The 12,066-nt window shown below is 42.1% G+C and overlaps 1 protein-coding gene across 3 annotated transcripts in view; it reads right to left on the bottom strand.

Annotated features, from left to right (window-relative positions):
• Nucleotides 1–12,066, bottom strand: part of hdac4 (histone deacetylase 4) — a 212,245-nt gene that overhangs the window by 129,427 nt on the left and 70,752 nt on the right. For 2 of the 3 annotated variants that reach the window (XM_061918452.1, XM_061918451.1), the window contains exons 8-11: nt 6,421–6,549; nt 6,212–6,339; nt 5,958–6,077; nt 2,406–2,619 (exon numbers count right to left, since the gene is read on the bottom strand). In XM_061918452.1, the coding sequence (XP_061774436.1) occupies nt 2,406–2,619; nt 5,958–6,077; nt 6,212–6,339; nt 6,421–6,549 (591 nt within the window). The remainder of the gene's footprint in view (nt 1–2,405; nt 2,620–5,957; nt 6,078–6,211; nt 6,340–6,420; nt 6,550–12,066) is intronic. The other variant, XM_061918453.1, reaches the window with a different exon arrangement.

Genomic DNA, 12,066 nt, shown 5'->3' with positions numbered 1-12,066 from the left:
CACAACGGCAGTGACTTGGATGGCGGAAGCAGGAATCAAACCTGGAACCCTCAAGTTGCTGGCACGGCTACTCTACCAAACGAGCTGAACCGCCCTGTTACCTATAACCTATGAATCGTTAGAATTAATCCAAATTCAAAAGATGGATTTATTTGATTAAAAAAATTATAATAATTCAACAACACCAGTTGTTGAATTATTATTTAAATTATTATTATTTTAACTATTATTATTCATTTTTTCACAAAAATTAATGTACATCTGAATTGTGATTCTTATTGTCCCGATTCACTTTTGAATTTTCTTGGGGAAAATAATAATAATAATAATATATATATATATATATATATATATATATATATATATATATATGTATATATATATATATATATATATATATATATATATATATATATACCTCTGCCTACTTTGTCTTGTTATATTCTTATTTTACTGTTATATTTTTATTCCCATTGTGGCTTTTTAGTTTTTATTTTTATTGTAATATTTCTCTATTTTGTTTCCATTTAAACCCCCATTATTTACTTTTTACTTTTATTTAAATTGATCTCAACTCTGTACACTGCTGCTGGAATTTTCATTTTCCTGAAGGAACTCTCCTGAAGGAATCAATAAAGTACTATCTGTTACGTCTGTTCGGCATCGTGGTTCCGGGTTCGATTCCCTCGAGGATGCGTCGAAATAGAACACAGCAAAGGTAAGGTTTAACTATTTATTTGAATAACAAAAGGTGCTAGAAAAAAAAAATACTGGCGCTAAGGAAAGGCAAACAAAACACGCTATCATGAAAGCTAGGATAAACAAATAGTAAATTAAACTGGCACATAGGCACACAAAGGGGAAAACAAAACATTAAGCATGAGAGCTAAGAATAAATTAAATTGCGCAGCGTGAGAGCTCGCGAGAATACTACAGGAATTGCATGTAAGCAAAAGTGTAAAGCAGACGTACCGTTGTGTGAAAACAAACTAGAGTCCCAGAAGAGGCTGGCTTATAAAGGGAAGGTGATTAGCAGAGAACAGGTGTGCAGGAACCAGGAGTAACAGCTGAAACTAATAAGTAACCATGGTGATGGACTAAACGGGAAATAAACGGATCAAACGGAGAATGAGAACAAAGATGGAAATCCATCCATCCATTTCCTACCGCTTATTCCGGGCGGAAGGCGGGGTACACCCTGGACAAGTCGCCCCCTCATCGCAGGGCCAACACAGACAGACAGACAACATTCACACTCACACTAGGGCCAATTTAGTGTTGCCAATCAACCTATCCCCAGGTGCATGTCTTTGGAGGTGGGAGGAAGCCGGAGTACCCGGAGGGAACCCGCGCATTCACGGGGAGAACATGCAAACTCCACACAGAAAGATCCCGAGCCTGGGATTGAACCCAAGACTGCAGGACTTTCGTATTGTGAGGCAGACGCACTAACCCCTCTCCCACCGTGAAGCCCTAAAGATGGAAAAATAAACACTAATATGTGAAGATCCATTTCACGGATCACAACACTATCTATCTATCTATCTATCTATCTACAACACATCATACACATAACAAATATAAACACAATAGTCCATAATAAAAAAAGTAAACCTAAAAAATATTTTCACCAGTTGACAGACAATAATCCAAGATTATTAACATAACTATTGTAAAATGAAAGGAAAGATGAGAAAAACGAAGAAATTAACATGTGTGAGAGGTTTATAACACTTAAAAGAAAATGAAACAAAACAAAAACTAATGGAAAAAACGCACTATACATTACTTTTTGAATGTGTCCATGTTTGAAATAGTTTTTCAATGTGGGATTTGTTTTGATTATATGTGTCATCATTAGTAAGTACTTTACTTTCAGTTTTAGGAAAATATAACAAAAAAAAATAAAAATGCTTACGAATCAATTTTAAAAAATAGGATTTTAGGCCATCTAATGTAACCAGGTGGAGCTTCTAACCTGTATTGAAACCTCCATAGCAAAACACATGTACATTGTACAACGTACATCCCGAGATGTCTAGCAACAGAGGGGAGGGAGTTGGGGGCCATGTTGGCGGGCCGCAGCTCTCAGGCACTCCCCATCCTTCCATCACCCCTAAGGGATTTGCGTCGAGGGCGTTGGATTGGGGGTGGGGTATGTGTGTGTGGCGTATATTTTTTTGTGGATGCATGTGTGTGTGTAAGCCGATAAATCCAAATTCGATTGATTGAATCGTTAGATGCCCAAAGATCCAAACCCTTTATAATTTATGATAATTTTATCTCAGGGACTGTTGGTCACTTATTGAAGAAAAAAATTATCTAAAGCTTTTGATTTTCATAATGACTGTTCAGGGTTAAGGGCCGAAGGTGTCCTCGCAATAAGTACCCGAGTAAATACTGACCCATTGGACTGTGGCTCTGCTCCAAGAGCACCATGTGTTGGAGAAGGGGGGCATGACCAGCTGTGCCTCCCCCGGCCCCGTTTCTGTCCAGACCTGGAGAAGCCAAGTAGGGGGGCAAGTGGGCAGCGGGCAGGAAAGGGGAGGTTAAAGGAATGCCCTGCTGCAATGCAGACAGCGCCAGGCGACTTTCAGCATCTTGATGTCCTGATATCGTCTAAAAAGACACAAAGGAGAGAAAGGCAAAATAAAGGCAGACACTGGAGAGGACGCAAAGGAAGTCAAATCAGACATACTTGAGGCTGAGATTTGAGGAAATAAAATCAGTGGCATGCTTAGAGATAAATAACTTTTAAACGGGTCATATTCGTCGATATCAACTTTTCTTACCTGTTACTATTTGTTTTGGTGTATTTAAAATACCCATAAGTCCCAAATATTTCAAATCAATCCTTGGAGGGATGTTTATAAAACAATCTTGCCTCCTTCTAAATTCCAAACAAGGCGTATGGAAATTTAGACTTTAGCGGCAAATTTTGCATCAGCGCATATCTATACAGTTGTGGTCAAAAATGTACATACAATTGTAAAGAACATAATGTCATGGCTGACTTGAGTTTCCAATCATTTCAAAACATTCATGAGGTTTGGTTCTTTTAGGAATTTATTATGGGTCTACTGAAAATGTGACCAAATCTGCTGGGTCAAAAGTATAGATACAGCAAAGTTAATATTTGGTTACATGTCCCTTGGCAAGTTTCACTGCAATAAGGCGCTTTTGGTAGCCATCAGCAAGCTTCTGGTTGAATTTTTGACCACTCCTCTTGACAAAATTGGTGCAGTTCAGCTAAATGTGTGGGTTTTCTGACATGGACTTGTTTCTTCAGCATTGTCCACGCATTTAAGTCACAACTTTGGGAAGGCCATTCTAAAACCTTTTAGCCTGATGTAGCCATTCCTTTACCACTTTTGACGTGTGTTTGGGCTGTGATGAGGTGGCGACTTGTCCAGAGTGTACACATTCTTCCGACCGAATGCAGCTGAGAGAGGCTCCAGCACCCCCAGTTACCCCAAAAAAGGGATAAGCGGTACAAAATGGTATTGTGGCCAAAACAACTAAATTTTTGTTTCATCTGACCGCACAACTTTTCTCCAGGTCTTATATTTGTCTGTCAAACTGGGACTCGGATTTGGGATGTTTCCTCGAAGCAGAGGGAATTTGGCACGAGCGAGACGTGAATGTGAGTACATGTTTATTTAAACACTATATTTAACAAAAGGCAAACAAATGGCGCGCTCGAGGGCGGAAAACTTGGCTATAAAACAAAGCTAGCACAATGGCATGACTATAGACAAGAAACAAAAACGTACACTGGGGCATAAATAACAAAACTTGCACTGTGGCATAAACAACGAAAACTTACGTGGTATGGACAGCAAAGAAAAACAGAATAGCACGAGTAGGTGCAGGATAGGTAGATGAAGTTGCCAGGACGAAGACAGAAAAAGAATGGCTTAAATAATCCATCCATCCATTTCCTACCGCTTATTCCCTTTTGGGGTTGCGGGGGGCCCTGGCACCTATCTCAGCTATAATTGGGCGGAAGGCGGGGTACACCCTGGACAAGTCTTCCTCTCATCGCAGGGCCAACACAGATAGACAGACAACATTCACACTCACATTCACACACTAGGGCCAATTTAGTGTTGCCAATCAACCTATCCCCAGGTGCATGTCTTTGGAAATGGGAGGAAGCCGGAGTACCCGGAGGGAACCCACGCATTCACGGGGAGAACATGCAAACTCCACACAGAAAGATCCCGAGCCTGGGATTGAACCCAAGACTGCAGGACCTTCGTATTGTGAGGCAGACGCACTAACCCCTCTGCCACCGTGAAGCCCGGCTTAAATAATGACTATGGTAATTAGAAACAGGTGTGAGGGCTGAGGATAAGGGTGTGATTTGAGGGCAAGGTGAAAATCAAAGAGTTGGCATGGAGACGAAAACAAAACAGGAAGTGCAAAACAGAACTGAGTTGCGCAAAAAACAAAACATAACGTAACCAAAACAAAACATGATCTATAGGCGTGACATTTGTCCATGTAATGTCAAATGAAACAAAAATTGAACTGTTTGGCCAGAATACCCAGCAATATGTTTGGAGGAGAAAAGGTGAGGCCAATAATGAGCAATAAGAAACGTATTAGTGATTCCTAAAGCCAAAAAAAAGTCTGCGGGCTCTAGAGCGTTTTCCGTTCGGGCTCCAGTACTCTGGAATGTCCTCCCAGTAACAGTTCGAGATGCTACCTCAGTAGAAGCATTTAAGTCTCACCTTAAAACTCATTTGTATACTCTAGCCTTTAAATAGACCTCCTTTTAGACCAGTTGATCTGCCGCTTCTTTTCTTTTTCTCCTCTGCCCCCCCCTCCCTTGTGGAGGGGGTCCGGTCCGATGACCATGGATGAAGTACTGGCTGTCCAGAGTCGGGACCCAGGATGGACCGCTCGCCTGTGTATCGGTTGGGGACATCTCTACCATGCTGATCCGACTCCGCTTGGGATGGTTTCCTGTGGACGGGACTCTCGCTGCTGTCTTGGATCCGTTTTGAACTGAACTCTCGCGGCTGTGTTGGAGCCACTATGGATTGAACTTTCACAGTATCATGTTAGATCCGCTTGACATCCATTGCTTTCGGTTTCCTGGGGGGGGGGGGGGTTGCCCACAAATGAGCTCCTCTCCAAGGTTATCATGTCCCACTCACCCTTGTGGAGGGGGTCCGGTCCGATCCGGTGGCCATGTACTGCTTGCCTGTGTATCGGCTGGAGACATCTATGCGCTGCTGATCCGCCTCCGCTTGGGATGGTTTCCTGCTGGCTCCGCTGTGAACGGGACTCTCGCTGCTGTGTTGGATCCGCTTTGGACTGGACTCTCGCGGCTGTGTTGGATCCATTATGGATTGAACACAGTATCATGTTAGACCCGCTCGACATCCATTGCTTTCGTCCTCTCCAAGGTTCTCATAGTCATCATTGTCACCGACGTCCCACATAGTCATCATTGTCACCGACGTCCCACTGGGTGTGAGTTTTCCTTGCCCTTATGTGGGCCTACCGAGGATGTCGTAGTAGTTTGTGTTGTGGTTTGTGCAGCCCTTTGAGACACTAGTGATTTAGGGCTATATAAGTAAACATTGATTGATTGATTGATCATTGTCACTGGCGTCCCACTGGGTGTGAGTTCTCCTTGCCCACTGGGTGTGAGTTTTCCTTGCCCTTATGTGGGTTCTTCCGAGGATGTCGTAGTCGTAGTGGTTTGTACAGTCCTTTGAGACATTTGTGATTTAGGGCTATATAAATAAACATTGATTGATTGATTGATTGATATGTTTAATGTACCCTAAGATTTTTTTTGTTAGAATAAAGCCAATAATGCCATTTTTTTTGCGGTCCCCTTTATTTAGAAAAATACAGAAAAGTACCGGAAAGTATCGAAATACATTTTGGTACCGGTACCAACATATTGGTATCTGGACAACACTAGACTATGTACTCACATTGCTCCCCGGGCATGTCGCTGGCAAACCCAGGGTAATGTTGGGCAGAGAAGGAGAGGTGTAAAGTGAGAGGTGGCTGATCGAACCATCCCTTGAAACCAGGCGTTGAAGCAAGGACGCCTGAAATGAGACAAACACACACACAGTGTGTTGGCAGTCATTAGTAAGTTCAGCAGACTGTGTGTGAATATACACGTACACACTCTGTATGTACTCATACAGACAAAACAGATGGGCAGTCAACATGGTGTTACCTCTCCTGGGCTGCTGGACATGGGGATGCCGTTCTCATGGGGAATGTTACTGGAGCCGTTGTTGGGGGAGCTGGGACCCGAGCCCGGAGCGCTGTTGCATGCAGAGTCTGGAGGACGGTCGGAAGAACCTACTTCTTATTATTTTCACATGGCTCGAATGCCGGTTGTGATCGTGTAGTCCCCACGCCGTAACACTCAGTGACACTCACCGGCAATATCCAGGGAGCGTTTCTTCGCAGCAATGATGGGGCCGTCTTTCCTGCGTAGGAGAGGACTGCTGCGGCGCTCCGTCACCTTCTGCTTTAGTCTGGAACGGAGCTTCAGGTTGGGTTCGGATGCTGACCACACATATTTGGAAAAGAGAACGGAATGGAGGAATCAACCACAGAGACATGAATCAATCAATCAGTCAATGTTTACTTATATAGCCCTAAATCACTAGTGTCTCAAAGGGCTGCACAAACCACAACACAAACCACTACGACATCCTCGGTAGGCCCACATAAGGGCAAGGAAAACTCACACCCAGTGGGACGTCGGTGACAATGATGACTATGAGAACCTTGGAGATTAATCAAACAAGCGGTATTTGAAGTTACCGTATTTTTCGGACTATAAGGCGCACCTAAAAACCTTCAATTTTCTCAAAAGCTGACAGTGGGCCTTATAACACGATGCGCCTTACACATCGACCAATAGACCCCAAAATGCTTACGACGTAGAGTTTAAACTCAAGACGATTAGTCATGCAGTAGAACACGGGAATAGAGCAGCAGCGAGAGAATTTAGAAGCGACACTGACTCGATTAATGACGACTTCGACGAGACGGATGTTGGATGCCGTGTTCGCCCAACTGTTTGATTCGGACACTGAAGAAGAAGAATTCGAGGGATTCGTGGATGAGGAATAACTTAATAAAGTGAGCATGTTTATTTTGTGTGTTGTGTGACATTAACGTTTGAGCAACGTTGAGTTATTGATATATTGTTATTGCTTTGCACTATTTCGAGTGTTACTATTTTGTGTTTGCACTAAAGTTTGATTTACCGTAACAGTATCAAACTGTTTTTTATGCGTTTATTTAATCGAGGAAATGTTCCCCTCCACTATGTGATATAAATGTTGCACTACGTGTTATACCTTGCTGTGGTTAAAATATAAACGAAATACCACGTCACTGACTTTACCTCGGGGAAAATAATAAAACAGCTGTTTTTTTTTTAATTTTGGGAGTTACCGGAGTTGTCCGAATGCTGGTTTGTAATCTATTAATAATGTTTGACTGACCTACAGTATCTGACTGTTTTGTTGACATTCCCTTTAGTGCAACTCCATTTAATGGATGCATAACGTAACCCCAGCTTCTGCTGGAGCGTTTATTCTATGCGCCTTATAATGCGTTGTGCCTTATTTATGAACACAGTTTTAAAATATGCCATTCAGAGAAGGTGCGCCTTATAATCCAGTGTGCCTTATAGTACGGAAAATACGGTAAATATGTTAGAACGTCTGATTACTGGGTTGCATATAACGTCATCCATCCATCCATCCATCGCGGGGCCAACAGCCTAAGCAGGGAAACCCAGACTTCCATCTCCCCAGCCACTTCGTCTAGCTCTTCCCGGGGGATCCCGAGGCGTTCCCAGGCCAGCCGGGAGACAGTCTTCCCAACGTGTCCTGGGTCTTCCCCGTGGCCTCCTACCGGTTGGACGTGCCCTAAACACCTCCCTAGGGAGGCATTCGGGTGGCATCCTGACCAGATGCCCGAGCCACCTCATTTGGCTCCTCTCGATGTGGAGGAGCAGCGGCTTTACTTTGAGTTCCTCCCGGATGGCAGATCTTCTCACCCTATCTCTAAGGGAGAGCCCCGCCACCCGGCGGAGGAAACTCATTGCGGCCGCTTGTACCCGTGATCTTATCCTTTCGGTCATGACCCAAAGCTCATGACCATTGGTGAGGATGGGAACGTAGATCGACCGGTAAATTGAGAGCTTTGCCTTCCGGCTCAGCTCCTTCTTCACCACAACGGATCGGTACAACGTCCGCATTACTGAAGACGCCGCACCGATCCGCCTGTCGATCTCACGATTCACTCTTCCCTCACTCGTGAACAAGACTCCTCGGTACTTGAACTCCTCCACTTGGGGCAGGGTCTCCTCCCCAGCCCGGAGATGGCATTCCACCCTTTTCCGGGTGACAACCATGGCCTCGGACTTGGAGGTGTTGATTCTCATTCCGGTCGCTTCACACTCGGCTGCGAACCGATCCAGTGAGAGCTGAAGATCCCGGTTAAATGAAGCCATCAGGACCACATCACCTGCAAAAAGCAGAGACCTAATCCTGCGGTCACCAAACCGGAACCCCTCAACGCCTTGACAGCGCCTAGAAATTATGTCCATAAAAGTTATGAACAGAATCGGTGACAAAGGACAGCCTTGGCGGAGTCCAACCCTCACTGGAAATGTGTTTGACTTACTGCCGGCAATGCGGACCAAGCTCTGGCACTGATCATACAGAGCATATAACGTCATACCCATTTTAATTATTTGCAGCTTATTTCACACGATGGTAAAGCAGCTTGAGCTTAACATTAAAACAATTGAAAGTGAGTGTAGAAATTGAACGGAAAATCCTGTATTTCTGTTTTGTTCTTGTGTGTTCCAGTCCTTTAAGTAGAGAGCTAGGAAAGCTTTCATATAGTTCGGAAATAATAGGTTCATAAAAGTAATAGTCAGAGAAAAAACGTAAGTGAATCAAAGGAAATTAAACATTGTACTGATATGATCCACTTTAAGAGGATGTTTAAATTAATAGTGCTTACAAAGTACAAAGAAGAATAAGTATGAGAAACACTTTCAACCTTATTGAAAATAAGATATTCTTCATCTCAGTATGTTGGTAATGACTGGATTAGTTAATTGCATGTTACAGAACTCTTGTATTGCTTATTCGCGGATGTCCTTTTGATATTCTGCTGTAAAGAGGGTCAGTAGATGTATGTATTTGTGGGCGCTCTGAAGTGGGAAAGGGGTAGGATTAAAAATGCTTTGCTTCTTCCTACTCCTTTTCGGGCAGGATGAAATGTGAGGTAATATTGTATTGTCTGCATTGTATTGTGTTGTAAATATCCATGTTCGAAATATACCAAGAAAAGAAAAGGAAATAGCTCCCAAAAATACAATTTGACCACTTGTGTCTGCAGGGATTACTTTGTAAAATGTTTGTTTGAACATTAGATTTAATTAATATTATTTTTTTATTAAACAATTCAACACAATAATACATTAATAATACAATGGCAATTCCAAAACCAAGCGGCCCAGCAACATTCAGAATAGCAATCAACAGAGCAATTGAGAGTACACACAAACATGACACAAAGCAATCTAAAAGTAGTCAAACAAAAATCAATAATATCAGCAACAGTATTAATATTAATAAGAATTTCAACATAGTAGTGATTAGAAATTGCTCATTGACATTATCATTACAGCCATTTATACAAATTAAAACATTTAAAATGAACAATAGTGTCACAGTGGCTTACACTTGCATGGCAACAAATTGTGTCCAATACTTGCAACAAAGATAAAATAAGTCATATTTTAGGTCCATTTAATAGCTAAAACAAATTCAAATAAATGATCCTATACTCCAATACACGACTCATTATTATCTATACTAAATGCATTTTTTTTTTACTGATAACATCTCCATAGCTTTTGTATAACAGTCAGTATGAGTTGGACTATCAACATCTATCCATATTTTTTTTTTAAATATTACCCTTTTTGTTATTATGAATATTGCGACTTGTCTAGGGTGTACCCTGCCTTCTGCCCGATTGTAGCTGAGATAGGCGCCAGCGCCCCCCGCAACCCCGAAAGGGAATAAGCGGTAGAAAATGGATGGATGGAAAGAAATGCATTTTTACTCTCTGATGACACATTACTAAATTGATGCAGATCATCAAGCATACAAGTTTGCAGTGTCATTGGGATGTTTATATTTAGGAATATGATTGCTTCTTTTGTTGTTTTCAACCATACCTATTTTATTCTCTGACATTCCCACAATAAATGAACAAGAGTTCTCTCAGCTGCCCGACACTTCATACACAATTTGCTATCTACTTCTCCAATTTTAGAAGATGTAAAATACAATCTGTTTGATTTGTTTGAGAAACTTTCTGTTTTTTCCGCTATATTAGTAGTGCTTGATAGCAGAACTAAACGTAAAGAAAGGACAAGAGATCGTAATTTTTTTCCTTCTTTCGTGGTTGCTCGGTCTAAATATAACAACAAAAACCTGGTTGTGCAAATAAACTGAAGTCATGTTAAGTCCCAGTAATAAATAATGTGATTGCTGGTTCAATCCACCGTATTTGCATTGTCCATTTTCATAACAGAAACTAAAAGCTTAGTTGTTGTTGTGCAGGAAAGCCAAGATGACTACATTATAGCGTCTCTGGTGATTTGTTAGCATCAAGAAAATAACCTTAAAAGTTTTAAAAAGCTAGATGAATACTGTACATCTCTGGTAAGCTCAACAGGATATACCAGGGGTCGGGAACCTTTTTGGCAGAGAGAGCCAAGAAGCCAAATATTTTAAAATATATTTCTGTAAGAGCCATATAATATTTTTTCCAACACTGAACACAACTAAACGCTTGCATTTTTAAGTAAGACCAACATTTCTACAGTATAATAAGTAAATAAATAAAATTGTTATTCTGAAGCTAACTGTGGAGGGGGCGTGGCCTGCGGGCCTGCAGCGAAGCAGGGTGTTGCCAGGATCGGCCTCTAAATCAGCGACAGGTGCGTGGATAGACCACCTGGGCCTTGTTACCTAATCACCTGTCGCTCCCAGGAGAAGAGACGGAGTTGGGGCCGGAGCCAGAGTGCGAGCGAGAACAAAAGAGAAAAAGACAATTGCTGGAAAGCAACTGGGAGACTTATTGAAAAATAAAACAATATTGTAACCCTGAAACAGGCTCTCATGTCGGTACTTGATGGTCTGAAGAACCCCCAGGACGGCAAGCCCCACACTAACCAAAAATAAATAAATAACTTCTTACCATTAACGCAACTTCTTGAACAGGTGTGGTAGAAAACAGATGGATGGATTAAAAAAGCACGAGAATGTTTTATATTTTGAACATTATTTTTAACACTGTGATTACAAGTGGAATTATTCATTACTTATCGTGTTAAGCAATGTCAGCTCAGATTTACCTGAGAGCCAGATGCAGTCATCAAAAGAGCCACATCTGGCTCTAGAGCCATAGGTTCCCTACCCCTGGGATATACTGATACTTGATATCGCGAGCAAACATTCCCGAACAACAGGGACATATATACTGTATAGCTAAATAATTGTCGGGCTTTCCCCTGACAGTTTGTCTATGTTTTAGTTTTTTCCTCTGCATTTGTCTGTTTCCTCTGTGTTTAGTATCTCCTGTCTTTAGTTCCTGTCTAGTGCTCTTATTTTGTCAGCTTCCTGTCTTGTTCCCTGAGTCCTGCGTTCCTCCTCAGCTATAGCTGATTGGCACCTGGCCACACCTGTTGCCAATCAGCCCGCTCCTATTTGTACCTGCTTTGTCTTGTGTCAGTTGCTGGATCATTGTATTGTCATTCAGACTTGTCCTTGCCTCATGTCACTCTTGTGCCTTTGCATCGTCGTGTCTGGCATCATTTCAGCTATTACCTGTCGTGCTACATCTTGTCCTGGTCGTCGTAGCGGTAAGCTGTTTTTGTTAGCCATTAGCTATTTCCAGTTTTTCTGTTTGTTATCCTCTAGATTCCATGCTAAAGTTCCTTTTTGTTTTTCTCGCTCCCAGTGCTAGCTCTCTTAG

The sequence above is a fragment of the Nerophis ophidion genome, linkage group LG13 (genome assembly GCF_033978795.1).
Source record: "Nerophis ophidion isolate RoL-2023_Sa linkage group LG13, RoL_Noph_v1.0, whole genome shotgun sequence".
Classification (NCBI taxonomy): Eukaryota; Metazoa; Chordata; class Actinopteri; order Syngnathiformes; family Syngnathidae; genus Nerophis; species Nerophis ophidion.
Note: the sequence above shows the minus strand (reverse complement) of the source record. Positions and strands in the feature narration are given on the sequence as shown.